General features: G+C 39.3%; 1 protein-coding gene across 9 annotated transcripts in view; it reads right to left on the bottom strand.

The window, feature by feature from the left end:
• Positions 1 to 15477, bottom strand: part of col7a1l (collagen type VII alpha 1-like) — a 116717-nt gene that overhangs the window by 50518 nt on the left and 50722 nt on the right. For all 9 annotated transcript variants that reach the window (XR_007138698.1, XR_007138699.1, XM_027160394.2 and 6 more), the window contains exons 19-38: positions 14914 to 15060; positions 14687 to 14806; positions 13623 to 13769; positions 12999 to 13229; positions 12415 to 12554; positions 11275 to 11398; positions 11034 to 11177; positions 10451 to 10638; positions 9353 to 9430; positions 9246 to 9263; positions 9097 to 9123; positions 8945 to 9013; positions 7229 to 7309; positions 7059 to 7085; positions 5846 to 5890; positions 5310 to 5378; positions 5124 to 5219; positions 3152 to 3178; positions 3015 to 3068; positions 8 to 79 (exon numbers count right to left, since the gene is read on the bottom strand). Coding sequence is in view for 7 of the 9 variants with exons in the window: in XM_027160394.2 (XP_027016195.2) it covers positions 8 to 79; positions 3015 to 3068; positions 3152 to 3178; positions 5124 to 5219; positions 5310 to 5378; positions 5846 to 5890; positions 7059 to 7085; positions 7229 to 7309; positions 8945 to 9013; positions 9097 to 9123; positions 9246 to 9263; positions 9353 to 9430; positions 10451 to 10638; positions 11034 to 11177; positions 11275 to 11398; positions 12415 to 12554; positions 12999 to 13229; positions 13623 to 13769; positions 14687 to 14806; positions 14914 to 15060 (1904 nt within the window). In the remaining 2 variants the exon portion in view is untranslated. The remainder of the gene's footprint in view (positions 1 to 7; positions 80 to 3014; positions 3069 to 3151; positions 3179 to 5123; positions 5220 to 5309; positions 5379 to 5845; positions 5891 to 7058; positions 7086 to 7228; positions 7310 to 8944; positions 9014 to 9096; positions 9124 to 9245; positions 9264 to 9352; positions 9431 to 10450; positions 10639 to 11033; positions 11178 to 11274; positions 11399 to 12414; positions 12555 to 12998; positions 13230 to 13622; positions 13770 to 14686; positions 14807 to 14913; positions 15061 to 15477) is intronic.

Below are 15477 nucleotides of genomic sequence, written 5' to 3'. Positions count from 1 at the left end.
AACTCACTTTTTCACCTTTAGGTCCAGGAAGCCCAGGATTTCCATCCACTCCTATCGTTCCAGGTAAGCCGGCTTGACCCTTGTCCAAAAAAATGTAAATAAATCAGTTATAAGGTTATAAAGGTTATAAAATTCATATTGAAATATTTCATATGTATCTAATTTGACTTTACAATCTCTTTAAAACTTTCAGCCTTAAGTTAGTATGGAAAACACAGAATAATATAAGATATATAATATACTGTAGCTACAATTAAAGGCATGGTCTCAGATTTTTGAGAAATGCTTCAGAGAACTGAGTCGGGCCGAATAATAAACAAAAATCAAAACAAAAATCAAAACAAACGTGTAGCCAATGAGCAGAAAGGGGCGGGTCTTGTCGATATGGGCAGAGAGAGTGTTCAGTGTGCATGTGTGACAGCAGAAAGCAGTTTTAACATTGACATGGAGGATAAAAACAAAGAAAGAAAGAGAAGAAAGACTTACGATAAGGCAAGAAGTAGGACGTGTTAATATAGAATCAGCTTTCCAGCGCTGGACAGAACTGAAGGAGCAGGAAGTTGGCCACATATTCACAGGTTGGAGTTTCCCGAGTCAATAACTCCTGAGCTAAACGCTGTTACTACACAAATAACACCTCTTTTCTATCGTAGTAATGTAGAGAGGCAGCTACAACCGCGTTTTGTGTAGTAACAGCGTTTAGCTCAGGAGTTATTGACTCGGGAAACTCCGACCTGTGAATATGTGGCCGACTTTACTTAAGACGCCGAGGCGCTTTTTTCCTTCTCGATAGGTGAGTAACGTTGGTTTTGCTTTGTTACACAGAACTAATATATGCCTTTGTCCTTTACATGATTATGCTTGTGTGGCATTTTTGCTTGTTTGTTTATCTACAATCGTATTGCTCTTCCCTTCAGCTATGATAAAGACACATTTCTTTCCGTTAGTTGCCTGGGTTACGTATGTATGTGTGGGCGGAGCTACCAATACAGGGGTGGGACCCGTTTGGGTTAGGGGCGTGTTTGTTTTGGTGATTTTATATGTCGACATTGGCTTTCAAACATCAGAGACCTCACCTTTAACGTTAACACCATTTAAGTTCTGAGTCTTATTTTCTAGAAATAAGAAATTATGATTATGATGAAAAAGTAGCTTATTATTGGGAAAAAACCTGCAAAATGTACACCCCTTGTTCTGAAGACTCTTAAAGAAAATCATTTTCAATTCATCTTCAATTGAATTCAGAACACATTTTTAAATTGAATTTTTCACAATAAACAATTTCTCAAAGCAACTTTACAGAACAGAGATTTATACATATATACAAAATGTTTAAGATTAATATTATATTTCTATTTAAATTTCTTTGTATTTATCCCTAATGAGTAAGCGTGAGGCGATCGTTGGAAAGGAAAACTTCCAGTCATATACAGACAATTGGAGTTTCTGAGCAACTCATAAATTAGTTATTATACTTATTGTAAAATAATGGATGGCTTCATCAAAAATTACACAGTTCCCTGTTTAAACAACATGGTTCAACATGGTACCCAAAATACACTTTACAGCCAAAGGTTTGTAGACAGAAGACTCACACCCCCATATGTGGCTCTTCCACAAATGTATTTTTATGCTATACAGTCGTATATTCCTTTCACTCAACCGGAGAAACTCAAACCGGTTCCAGAACGACAATGCTCCTGTGCACAAAGCACATAGCTCTATGAACATAAGCACAGAGCTCCATGAACATCCTTAACCTCCACACATGATGTGGAGGTTAAGGACGGAGTGCAAGGACTCGAGTGTCCTGTACAGACCCCTGTCTCTGACTCTGACTCTCACTCAACCACACTGAACTGAACTGGAACTGGAACCCCTCCTCAACATACAAACATTGTCTGATTTCACCAATCATCGTTCACAATTCCCCACAGCTACGATCCAGCATCTTTCCATAAGAGTGCAGCTTATTATAAGACTAAAGGTGGAACAAATCTGGAATGTGACGGTTGTATGAAACGGTCAGATGTCCACATACAAATTTCAATGAACAAGTGAATGGCAAAAGACGCCAATGCTAGTGGCTGGCTCGAAAAATTTCACAGTTGTGTGAATTCATTTTAAATTGATACTAAACTGTACAGTAAACAGGAGGATATTTTGTTAAGGTGTTGCTTGTAGAGTTCCAGTAAAGATTATATACAGCAGTATACCTCTGAGTATAAAACCTGGAGAGGTGGAGGTTTGCACCGGAGAGAAGAGGAATGAAAGTCAGTCGTAGTAAGACTGAGTATATGTGTGTGAATGAATGGAGGGAAGTGGAACAGTAAGGTTACAAGGTGAAGAGGTGAAGAAGGTACAGAAGTTTAAGTACTTGTGGTCAACAGCCCAGAGTAATGGAGAGAGTGGGAAAGAGGTAAAGAAGCGAGTGCAGGCAGGTTGGAGTGGGTGGAGAAAGGTGTCAGGAGTTCTGTGTGATAGGAAAATATCAGCTAGAATCAAGGGGAAGGTGTACAGGACAGTGGTGAGACCGGCCATGCTGTATGGTTTAGAGTATGTTTTAGAGTCAGACCTAGAGGTAGCCGAACTGAAGATGTTGAGGTTCTCTTTGGGAGTGACAAGATTGCACAGGATTAGGAACGAGTACATCAGAGGGACAGCTCATATTGGACGTTTGGGAGACAAAGTTAGGAAGGCCAGATTAAGATGGTTTGGACATGTTCAGAGGAGAGAGAGTGAGTATATTGGTAGAAGAATGTTGGACATGGAGCTGCCAGGCAGGAGGCAAAGAGGAAGCCCAAAGAGGAGGTACTGTATATGCATGTAATTAATGAGGATTTGAAGCTAGTGGGTGCAAGTGTTGGGGATGCAGAAGATAGGGATAGGTGGAGAGAGTTGATTCGCTGTGGCAACCCCTAAAGGGAAAAGTCGAAAGAAGAAGAAGTAGTATACCTCTGAGTATAAAAAGCTTCTGAGTTGTTGATAACTATCTAAGAATTTAAATAACTTACATTTTCTCCAACTTCCCCTTTTTCTCCTTTGGGACCTGGCTTGCCACGTGGGCCCTAAAAGAAAAGAAATCACATTTACAATAATCACTTAACAACTAATTGTTAATCGACGGTATAATTTTGGGAAATGTACTCACTTTAAGGCCAAGCTCTCCGGTCTCACCCTGTAAAGGTATACAAATAGGAACATATTTCTCAAGCATATTTTCATCAAAATTTACATTTCATTCCATTGTGTTTTAACATTCACACATCAACTCAGAAAGAGCTTGTTCGGTTAGATGAGTTGCTTAGTTGGATCGGGTGTGTAATAATAGTAAAATATTAGAAAATACAGATCTGGGGTCACTCAGGAACAAACTGTCACGAATGTGGGATAAAAACGGACCCAAATGCAGGATAGCAAAAATAAATGGGGTTTAATAACAAAAGAACACGAAACATGACACGGACTAAAGACAGGACAAGACAACAGTAGATTCCGCGCTGCACAAGGCAACGTGGCACAGATAAATAGACAAGGTGATGACAAAGGGAAACAGGTGTGTGGAGACAGGAGGAGCAGACAAGGGCGGGGCAGACACGTGACGAAGAACACAAACAAATGCACGTGGCCAAAGTCCGAGCTGAGTCCTGACACAAACACCTTGTGGCATACATTTTTGTGATTTGTCCTCCAGTTCTTAAAGTAATTAGATTTTTATTTTTTTTAATTAACCATGAATTTCTTGCAAGAATAAATTTCACAGTTGTCAATTTGTAACACGTTTAAATTTGTGCTGATTTTTCTAACACATTTATTACATATCACTGTTATCTTATTTTAATGTATATATTTTTAAATAATATTTTGCACATGATTGAATTACAGCAGTCAATTTGTACTTTTTACAAAATTTTATTTGTATTTTTTACCAATGGCGAAAGTTTGATTTTGACATTGGTGGGGACATAATTTATTTGACATTGGTGGGGACATCATTTATTTGACATTGGTGGGGACATAATTTATTTGACATTGGTGGGGACATCATTTATTTGACATTGGTGGGGACATAATTTATTTGACATTGGTGGGGACATCATTTATTTGACATTGGTGGGGACATAATTTATTTGACATTGGTGGGGACAACATTCCCCGTATATTGTGTATAAAACTGTTGTTATAAGAATACTTTCTACCTCACATACCGGTAACCTGCATAATCACGTTGCATATTGCTTCATACAACGGAATCTAGCTGCAGCCGACCTCAACACATTAGCGAGAAAGACAAAGCCAATCAAACAGCGACGTGGGTTAGAGAGGCGGGACTCAAAAAGGCAAAGGCCAATCCTTTTAGAGAGGTGAGTTACAGAGGCGGGATTCATTGCAGGGGGTAAATCTGTTAACCGTTTGTGTTCCACTAGTTGCACTATTTTTTACAGAACGCCGTTGTAAAATATTTTCATCTTATTTAATGATTCCTGGATAAATGTTAAATGAAATAAGTAAAAAAGCACAAGACACAGACGGATATCAGTGGTTATGTATAAATATACATGGGCTTGGTCCAATTATTGCTAGGGACAATTGAGTGTTCCCTGGATACTGGTAGGGACATCCCTACCGACCATCCCTACCCAAATCGACGCCCTTGTTTTTTACCTCCTCACTATGATTCCATGTTAATTACAACAGTTTTGTAAAGCATTAACGCCGTTGCAAATCTAATAAAAAGTTTACTAATTTTATAGATAGTTTAAATCAGTAAACAAACAAACAAAAACAAATCTTTTTCTGGTGGTTTGAATGTTATAAAAACAGCTTAACACATAAATTTCATTTAAACAATTGTATCTAACTTTCCTTACTTTAAAAGTATTTTAAAAACTTAACTAAATTAAATTGATTCAAATACATTCTAGCAGATCACTTTATTATTGATATATTTATTTAATCGTATATTTTCAGGGAACAATATAATTCTGTCGTTTCTCGTTTTTTTTTTTCCATTTTAATTTCATTTATCGAATTAAATTATGTTTAACGGTCAGTATCAGCCAGATCCTTTAACAGCAGAGACCAGCATTACAACCAAACCTTTTGTTGTCTTAACTGTTTACCTTTATAGAAATGCCTTGTATTCCAGGTGGTCCAGGCTGACCTGGGAGTCCTGGAGGTCCTGAGACGCCTGGAACACCTGGAGGCCCTTGAGGACCCTGTTATACAGAAAAATATATACATCAGCTATAACTGTATTAATATAATCATATGGAAATGGGCAAGAAAATAATTTTAAATGAACATACAGACGATCCTGGTTCTCCTTTACGTCCCGGGGGGACGTCCATGCTTCCCATTACATACCCAGGTTCTCCCTGCAAAACAGATTCAGTCCCATTATCAGTTAGTGCTTCATTTTACATCAGAGCTGAAAAAATACTAAATTTTTCTTTTATAAGCTAGCCTTCCAGGTGAGTTTTGTTAGAGTAAATTAACTGCCGATGCTAAAAATAAATGCTAAAACATATTAACACACAGTCAAGCCAAGTGCATGAATACAGAATAATGAAGGAGAACGTGAATGCATTTAACACATTATATAAACAAAAACTCACTAAAGTCATAGCAAATCTCTGTCTTGATGTAAGATGTGTGATGCGTTTAAATCCCAGGACCAGCGTAACCTTCGAGTGCTCAGTTGCAGAAATGAAATAAATCTGATTTTTAGCTTACTCGATTGAACGGTTCAGTTTCTACGATGGTTTATAAAACCAGCTAACTACACTATGTTCAATTTTCATAAATACCAACCAGGACAGATATCAGACTAAGTAAAACTTACTCTCTCCCCTCGCTGACCTTTCGGTCCTGTAATACCAGGTGGTCCCTGTAAACCCACCACAAGAAACAGCATGTATTTAGAGCAGGAAATGGAAAAAAAAAAAATAAACAAAATCAATAAATTGACTGGAATTACTTCTTACTTCAGGTCATTCATACTTATAATTCACATTGACCTGAATTAACTCCAGATATATTGATCATACAGGTGTAACCAGGTAAGGCATATTAGATAATAACAGATGACTAATGCTATGTTCACACATACTTCAGCTTGCAGCAACAAAAGCGATCAGAGTTTATTCGTTTTCAATAAGATCGTTGCTGACTATGTGACCGTATCCACAGTGATGAGAAAACTACCATTTCAGTCAGGACCACTTGAGTCAAAATAAAGACAATTCTTTGAAATATTTAAATTTTTTATTTGCGAGCTTATGAAATTTACATTTGGCGGTATGGCTCTGTTCTGAATTCCCCATCCTTTTCATGAGCTCCATGAAAGCTAGTCAGGGAACAGCAGCAGCGTCGTGGGGGGACAATCTCCCATTAACTGGGAAAGCAGCCAGACAACCCCCCCCCCCCCCCATTTAGAACAGAGCCTGCATCAGTGACAACAGAATGACACTGCTTTAGTTAAACACACAGTTCCAAGGAGGAGCTAGGGGAGGAGGTGGGTTGCAGCAATGCGGAGGAATCAGCCAAGCAGACAGACTGAAAAACGCATTTAAATAGGGCGCCCTGTTTGAAAGACCAATAGCGCACTTAGGAATCAGATCAGCTGATGGGCGGGGTTAGAAAATTGACACCAGCTGATAGCCGAGTTTGACTATGTGGCCTGCCTGAACTGACGCCGAACGCTATAATTTTATCCAACTACCAATGGGAGCAAAGTTTTATTCTAAATTCTTATAAAGCTGTTTTAAAACAATGTCCATTTGCAATAAAAACACAATACAAATATAAACTGAATTCAGTGGCGATAAAAACGTATCGGCTGTTTACTAAGTGGAACGTGAGTCGCACCACCCACTGACACGTGATTGCGTATTACTATGGCAACCGGTAGTAAGGAACACCTTCCGACGACTTCGTAGCACAGCGACTGAAGACTAGCGGCAATAAAATCGCCGTATGTGTGAACGTAGCTTAGCTCTAGTGCAGATATACTTTTAATAAATAGTTAAATAAATGTGTTGTGATGAGATATTCACCATATCCCCTGGAACACCCGGAGAACCCTGTGGAGCAATTACAGTACAAAGACAGTACATTCTATAGCATACGTCATAAATTATATATAATATTTTTCTATTAGTAAATTTACAGATGTTACTTGAACTTTGAAGTCTCTGATTACTCATTTGACCAGTAAGTGCTTTACCCTCAGTCCAGCAGAACCAGGAGGTCCAGTTCGACCTGGTCGTCCCGGTACACCGGGTATGCCATCAGTTCCTGGAAGACCCTGAAGACAAATTACACAAAGTCCATACTGATAAAACTGCAGTATATCACTGTATAAATTTTATGCAAATATATATATATATATATATATATATATATATATATATATATATATATATATATATATATATATATATATATATGTTTATATTTCTGGTTAGATAACTGCATTATATATTTCATTGCTTTGTACCCATGTACAAGGAAAATAAAGTTAATAAAGTTGAATATAATCTATTGTAGGGGTGGGGGGGGGCACGGTGTCTTAGTGGTTGCCTTGTTTAGTCTCAGTGGAGTTTTCCTTTAATTATAATAGTTGATTTTTTTGTTTCTGACTATATAGATATACTGTATTAATGACCAAGTTAGTGACAAGTTGATCCCGAATACATTTTTAAAAAAATCCTGAATATATATATATTTTTATACTAATCATAGACGATTTTTTGTGATATAAGGAATAAAACATTTCAGGGTGTGTTTTTAATGAAAAATAATCAACTTTGGTGTGTTAACATTATCAGTGTTTAATATCAGATAGGAGGATAAGAGGATGATCCCAGGGGTTTTTATTTAACATACAGTAAAAGTTTTAACTTAAGTTTGTTCAAGGATCGAATCCAAAAACCCAGTAGAAATCATATTATGTGTTGGGATGTGGTAGCCTAGTGGTTACGGTGTTAAGGTGCTACCAATCGGAAGGTTGTGAGTTCGATTCCAACGTTCACGAAGCTGCCACTGCTGGGCCCCTGAGCAAGGCCCTTAACCCCCAATTGCTCAGTTGTATAAAAATAAGATAAAATGTAAGCCTGGCTAAGGGCGTCTGATAAATGCTGTGAATGTAAATATTATATAACCCATTATATTGCCACTTTTTATTGCAATTCATGGAAGATGACATCTATGTAAACTTTTTCTTTTAATTCATTTTTGATTTACAAACCAAACAAACGTACGGTATGTCTGTGGATTTCCTAACAGACCATAATTCTGATAAAGCATGAAAACTTTTCATTCATTCATTCATTTTCTCCAGCTTATCCGAACTTCTCGGCTCACGGGGAGCCTGTGCCTATCTCAGGCGTCATCGGGCATCGAGGCAGGATACACCCTGGACGGAGTGCCAACCCATCACAGGGCACACACACACTCTCATTCACTCACACACTCACACACTATGGACAATTTTCCAGAGATGCCAATCAACCTACCATGCATGTCTTTGGACCGGGGGAGGAAACCGGAGTACCCGGAGGAAACCCCCGAGGCACGGGGAGAACATGCAAACTCCATACACACAAGGTGGAGGCGGGAATCGAACTCCCAACCCTGGTGGTGTGAGGCAAACGTGCTAACCACTAAGCCACCGTGGCCCCCTTGAAAACTTTCATGTTCCTCCTCATTTTAAAAAAAAAGGAAAGAAAAAACAGGTGGGAACAAAGTGTGCAGCACCACCTGAGTCACATAACAACCAATAGGTCTGAAACAATAATACTAATAATGGCAGACACCCTTTAATCAATAAAACAAGCTGCAACCGAATCCCATAATTAAAATCTCTGAACATAACGATCTAAGTCACTAAGAAGAAAGTGTACACGTTTTATATTAAGTTTTGGCGCACAGTGTTACTCACCCTCTCTCCTTTCTCCCCTTTAGCCTTTAAGGTGAACGGATCGTAATCATCGCCGTCTACCTTCGGGCGCTGTGAATCGGATTCAAACGTGAATTAAGATCGGAAACACTATGAATACTAATCATCTAAATCCAATCCAGTGTCTAACGTACCAGACCGCCGTGTCCGAACGCATCCCCCTGTGAGTTGACAGATGTTATTACAGAATGTGTATATTACTATATAGATATAATAGATAAAATTAGATATGATTGATTCATTAATGAAGTAATGATTCAGTAAGAGAGAAAAAAAAACAAACCTTTTCTCCTTTTTGACCCTGTATAAGAAAATTCAGGAAATCTTTATTAGCTTAGATTGAAATGACAAGTTCGGAGGATCGAATAGGTGCCGTATCAGATATGGTACCTTGCACTGGATTGGACAGGGACCCTCGGGCTTGGAAACAGACACCGGGTCAGTGGTTTGTATGTCCAGTTGGGCAGGCTATGGATAAAGCGATGGAAGAAAATAGTCACTTACGTCAACAAACACGTCTTAAGCTTAAGATCGGGTCATGAAAGAAAAGTAAATATGAAATGCTAATTATTTACACTTACAGCATTTAACAAACGCCCCTTATCCAGAGCGACGTACATTTTTTTAAATCTCATTTTTATACAACTGAGCAATTGAGGGTTAAGGGCCTTGCTCAGGGGCCCAGCAGTGGCAGCTTGGTGGAACCTTCTGATTGGTATCCCACCACCTTAACCACTAGGCTACCACATCCCACATCACTTGGAGTGAATTACCACTTGCAGGACAATTAATGACAGATTAGGGTTGCCAGATTGGGTTCATTTTAAAATATACTTACGATATCTTTTTTTATAGCGACTAAAAAGAATGTAAATTAAATTATTTTTTGCAAAATGCAGACAGTAAGACTATGATGCACAGAAACGCTTGGGAGAAGGTCATGTTCTGGGTTATGGACTGGATAATATCTGTACATCACAGATACGTTTCCCATTTAAGGGGAAAAATTGTCCTATTTCAATCATCCAAATTTCTGAGAAGGTCTCAGGTTTTATGTTTTCTGAGATTCAAAATTTCTGGAAAGTTTTCAGAAGGTAAATAGTTTTCGGAGACCTGGCAACCCTGGTTAATAATATTACCTGGAACGCAGTTGAACCCCAGCAGAGCTTAGTGGTTAAGGTGTTGGAATCATCCACCAACCTGACGCTGCTGCGCCATTAACCCTCAATGCCTTACTTGTATAAGAAATGGGATTAAATGTAAATCGCTCTAGATTAAGGGCATCTGCCAGACGTTGTATAAATAAATAACGTGCTTTTCTGCTATAACAACTCAAAAACTAGGATTCAAGGCTCCTCAGTGGATCTTGCCTTGACCTTCAGTAACACAAACTCTATTATACAACACATTTTTTTTGGTATTGATTAGCATAATGTATAAGTTTGTGTATACGGTGCATATTGTGTTCTCTGGTCGATAATGAATGACCTCTTTATGGTGCTGAAACTCGGACATCAGAGCCTCGCTGCAGATGCTGCTGATCAGCTCTCTCTCGATGGAGGGCAGATCATCAAAGTCAGCAGCGAAGAAGACGTTCTTGTAGGTGGTTGCTGAAGTTATTTTTTTAAGCTCTTGAATGTCAGCATTTGCAATACCGATGGCCAGCACACTCACTCCTGAAACACACGTCAAGTAAACGGACAAGCTCCGTACTTTATTCTGTTGTTTCCGGTACATTTGTGCAAATCTCTATATCTAAAATCTTTCCTGTGTGATCGGCGTGATCATTTTATGTACCATGTAATCATGATATTTTTTCTTTTATTATTTTTTTTATTTCTGGATTATTTTTCTGTCTTACTGGTGCTTTTTTGTCCAATTCAACATTCAAACAAACAAACAAACAAACAAACAAACAAACAAACAGCATTATTTAAATGAAAAAATTGATCAGTGTGGCTAAATCTAACATTTACATTATAAATACAACACAGTCTGTAAGAGAGCCAATGTAGATGAAAGTGTCCAGCTGGTTGAGATCTTGTAATGACACAAAGCATGCGATATTGACCTAGAACATGTGCTACTCTGGAGGGTGGTTCAACATCATCCTGGGCTTTCCCATCTGTCACCAGGACCAGTACGTGAGGAGCATTCTGCCTCATCCCCAGAGACTCCCGGAACAACTCCCTGAGAACATAACTGATCCCTCGACCTACACACACAAAACAAAAGAGCATGATCATGGCAGGTGTATCAGACTGTTAAGGTGTATTATTTTTGGCTTACATGTAATGTGTGTATGTATTCACCTGTTCTGGTGTTTCCCCCTCCGTAGTGAACCTGCCTGAGGGCTTTCAGCACAGAGCTGCGATCTCTATGTGTGTTAAGGCTGAACTCGATCCTGGGCTGATCACTGTAGTGAACCACAGCTATCTGAGAAAACGAGCACAAATCCAGACCAGTGCTGTAATTAGATGCTCACTCGCTCATTTTCTACCGCTTATCTGAACTACCTCGGGTCACGGGGAGCCTGTGCCTATCCCAAGCGTCATCGGGCATCGAGGCAGGATACACCCTGGACGGTGTATCACAGGGCACACACACACACTCTCATTCACTCACACACTCACACACTACGGATAATTTTCCAGAGATGCCAATCAACCTACCATGCATGTCTTTGGACCGAGGGAGGAAACCGGAGTAAACACCCGAGGCACGGGGAGAACATGCAAACTCCACACACACAAGGTGGAGGCGGGAATCGAACCCTGACCCTGGAGGTGTGAGGCGAACGTGCTAACCACTAAGCCACTGTGCCCCCTTAATTAGATGCTAATAATGGATATTTTTAACACTGTTGCCACTGTTGGGTTCATGAACAAGCCCCCCCAACCCTCCTTGCCCCAGGGGCACTGCATCATGGCTGACCCTGAGCTCTGACCCCAACCGCCAAACTTGGGATATGCGAGGAAAGCATTCCATTGTGCTGCAAAGTATCTGTGACAAAATAAACTCTTCTATTCGAATGCATTTTACATCTTTATCTCATCACAGACATTTTTCCACCATGCCACCAGAGGGCGACCTTCTGTGAGTTCTAGAGACTCTTATTTGTTTGTTCATTTAATTTGTGCCGATTACACAGAGTAAAACATTGTACAGAAGAGTTTTTTATGTTATCTAATGTGGTTTTGTTTTATATCTCAGACGGTTTGCAGACTACGAAGAGAAATGAAGCCGAGTATATCGTTCGTGAGCCGGACTGAATTTGAGCCAGTTGCTCCAGTCTCCCCATCACCTTCGTCACCCATATCAACATGGGTTCTTACATGGTTCCTTTAAAATGCTTTGCCAAATTCCTGTGTCATAAGACCAATAACAGGACGTGCTGTCATGGTTTTTTTTTCAAACGTATTGATTTCAGTCATGCAGTGTCATGGCCTTACCTGGGTGCCTTGTGGCCCGATTACAGGGAAATAAGTCACAATCCTAAACAGGAAGTCCTTCAGCTTTCCAAAGTTATTAGAACCGATGCTCCAGGACTCATCAACCAGAAACACAATGTCTGCTTTCACCCTGCCACACACTGAGACACATTTGCAGTGTAGAACTTATTAAGACATAATCTCAGACCTTACACATCACCGTGGAGTAAATGAATGAGAAACTCCTTTCTGCTCAGCTCTAACAGCAAAATTAATGACATGACATATTTTTCATTTGTTTAAATTAAAAAAAAGTTTGTATTTTAAAAGTCTCCGTCTCTCCAAACCATGCCAAGACCGATTTTCTAAAAGTGGCATTTTTTTTAAAAGCTTACTGCTCACAGTTCACTGCACAAAAGCAGAAAATAACCCACCCAGAACAGGAAATGGTGCAGCTGCTCTAGAGTTCTTACATAAGTGGTTTTGGATTAAAAGCAACACATTAACTTAGATTTGCATTTACGTGCATATTTTCATACCCGGCAATTAAACATTTTAAGTAGCTCAGAGTTCGACGTGTATTTGCGTCATGTATAAACGTTTACCCGGTCCGGATGGGGGACTGGAGAGAGTGGTTTGGTCTCTAGCTGCAGTGGAGAAGGTGGTTATTCTTTGGGAGGTTTTAGTGACCGTCAGGTTTGGCTTGGCTGTAGGTCTCTGAGTAGTGCTGGTCTTGCTGGTGTCGTTGATGGCTGTAGTGTTGATGCCGAACTCTTTGCTTGCTGGAACAGGGGCTGATGTTGCATGCTGGACAGGAATGAGGTGGGATGCACCTACTGTACAATCACACACGTATTACACGTCAGTGACAAGTTTACTCTCATGTCCAGAAGTACAGGGTACAACACAAAATGCTTGCATGTTCTTCCATAACCAGACTGACACAACTTACCTTAACTACAGTACATATTGCACAGTAAGTAACATGACCGGTAAGTATCACATTATATAAGATAAACTTAGTATAATTTAAACCACATAATTGGACCTTAAGAACCGCTACTAACTGATTGAAGCTAATTGTACTGTAGGTATGCTACGTGCACCTTCCTAGATAAACTATACGTCCTAATAGTACAAGGAAAAGTAACTTGTGAAAAAATATGTCCAAGTCAATACACTACACTTTTATCATTATATTCAAATCTTTAACCATCGTCATCTCTTACCGATCCGTTTGGTAACCGTCGTCACCGGACCCTCTACCTCTCCGTAGAGGGGCCGGATGTTGAAGATGTAAGTTCTTCCATACTGCAGGTTTTTTATCTTAAATGAGGTAAAACCAGGTCCCAATTTTTCAGTGGTACTCTGGAGCTCTGTAGGAGGCGGTGAAGACAATCGTTTTGTAATTTATTTGGGGGTTATTTATGGGGGCTATTAATGAAATGCTTTATCCTGGTCAGAGTAGCAGTGGATCTTAAGAGTATCCCAGGAACACTGGTCTTTAGGGATGAATACACACTGGAGTGGATACTAGTCCAGCACACGGCTCAATTAACACACACCATTGGCTATTTCGTGTAGCCAAACCATCTATTAGCATGTTTTATGGTTATGCAGTGAAATGAAGAAACCTGGAGGAACATAATAGGCACAAAAAATAACATATGAAACTACATGAAACTAGTTTTTATTTAGAAAATAAAAAAGAACTCGAAAACTTTCATACTTATACAAAATTAAGATACCGCAGACTTGTCAGGGATTTGCCCAATCTTTGGTTTGCATTTTTGCTTGTTTTTTATTTGGGTGTTTTTAAGCTTAATCTACTTTTGAATGACGGTAAATAAATGACATTTTTACACCTTAAAGAAGAATAAACTACACACAAAAACAACTGTAAAGCATTATTAACTTACATAGTATAATATATCATCCAGTACATTCTTACGCATCTCAAAAACGTGCTAGTCGGTGGATTAGCTATGCTAAATTAGCCCTACTTCAAATGTGAATGTGTGTATGTGTAATTTTGTCCTGAGATAAACGATCCCATTCAAAATGTATTCAAACCTCATGCCCAGAGTTCCCAGTTTTCCAAGTGTTTGACTCCGGATCCATCGCATGTCTGACCGGAATAAAGCACTTCCTGAAAATGAATGAACGACTGAACCGGTCCGCTACACAGACTCAGTTCCTCTAATGCTGTGCCTAGTTTCCAACAGTAAAACGCTATAAAACATGTCAGGATGTCTGATCAGATAGTAAACCTAGCTGTAATTCAAGATCAGACCTGATATATGTCTCCAGGACAGAAGATACCCAGAAGCTCCTGTAACTCTGGTCCAGTTGAGTGCAGCGCTATCGTCAGTGATGTTCAGAGCACTGAAACCGTTCACTTTAGGAAGATCCACTGTAAAGCAAAACCAAAGTAAATATTACTAAACAATGTTACTCTACCTTCATACCTGTTATCTGCTTTTCCATTATTTTTTTAAAAAATACAGACAACAGGCTCACAGGTCCGTGCGGTGACTGTAGCTGAACTTCCTTCCCGATCCCTGACTAAAGAGGAAACCTGGATCTTGTAGGCGGAGCTGGCTGGCAGTCTGGTGATGGTGTATGATGTGATGGATGAGGAAACGGTCGCACTCTGTTTTTCTCCACCTGACAAGAAAAAAAAAGATAGACATGCAAAATGATAAAGGTTGGCATGTTATCGAAGACTACACTAGATCTGATAATACTTAAAGAGCAAAAGAAAGTCTGCTATCTGTTTTTGAACTCGTTACCTACTAATCAATTCAATTCAAGTTTATTTGTATAGCGCTTTTTACAATTGACATTGTCTCAAAGCAGCTTTACAGAACATAAACATAGAACAAAAGTTTAATATAAAGAATAATATAAAGCTTAATAGAATACAAAATTCAAGATTAATATTAGATGGATTTAATTCACAATGAGCAAGTCTGAGGTGACTCAGGCAGCAGTGGTGAGGAAAAACTCCCTTAGATGGTAAGGAAGAAACCTTGAGAGGAACCAGACACAAAGGGGAACCTCATCCTCATATGGGTAACACTG

This window comes from Tachysurus fulvidraco, chromosome 19 (genome assembly GCF_022655615.1).
Source record: "Tachysurus fulvidraco isolate hzauxx_2018 chromosome 19, HZAU_PFXX_2.0, whole genome shotgun sequence".
In the NCBI taxonomy this organism is placed as follows: Eukaryota; Metazoa; Chordata; class Actinopteri; order Siluriformes; family Bagridae; genus Tachysurus; species Tachysurus fulvidraco.
Note: the sequence above shows the minus strand (reverse complement) of the source record. Positions and strands in the feature narration are given on the sequence as shown.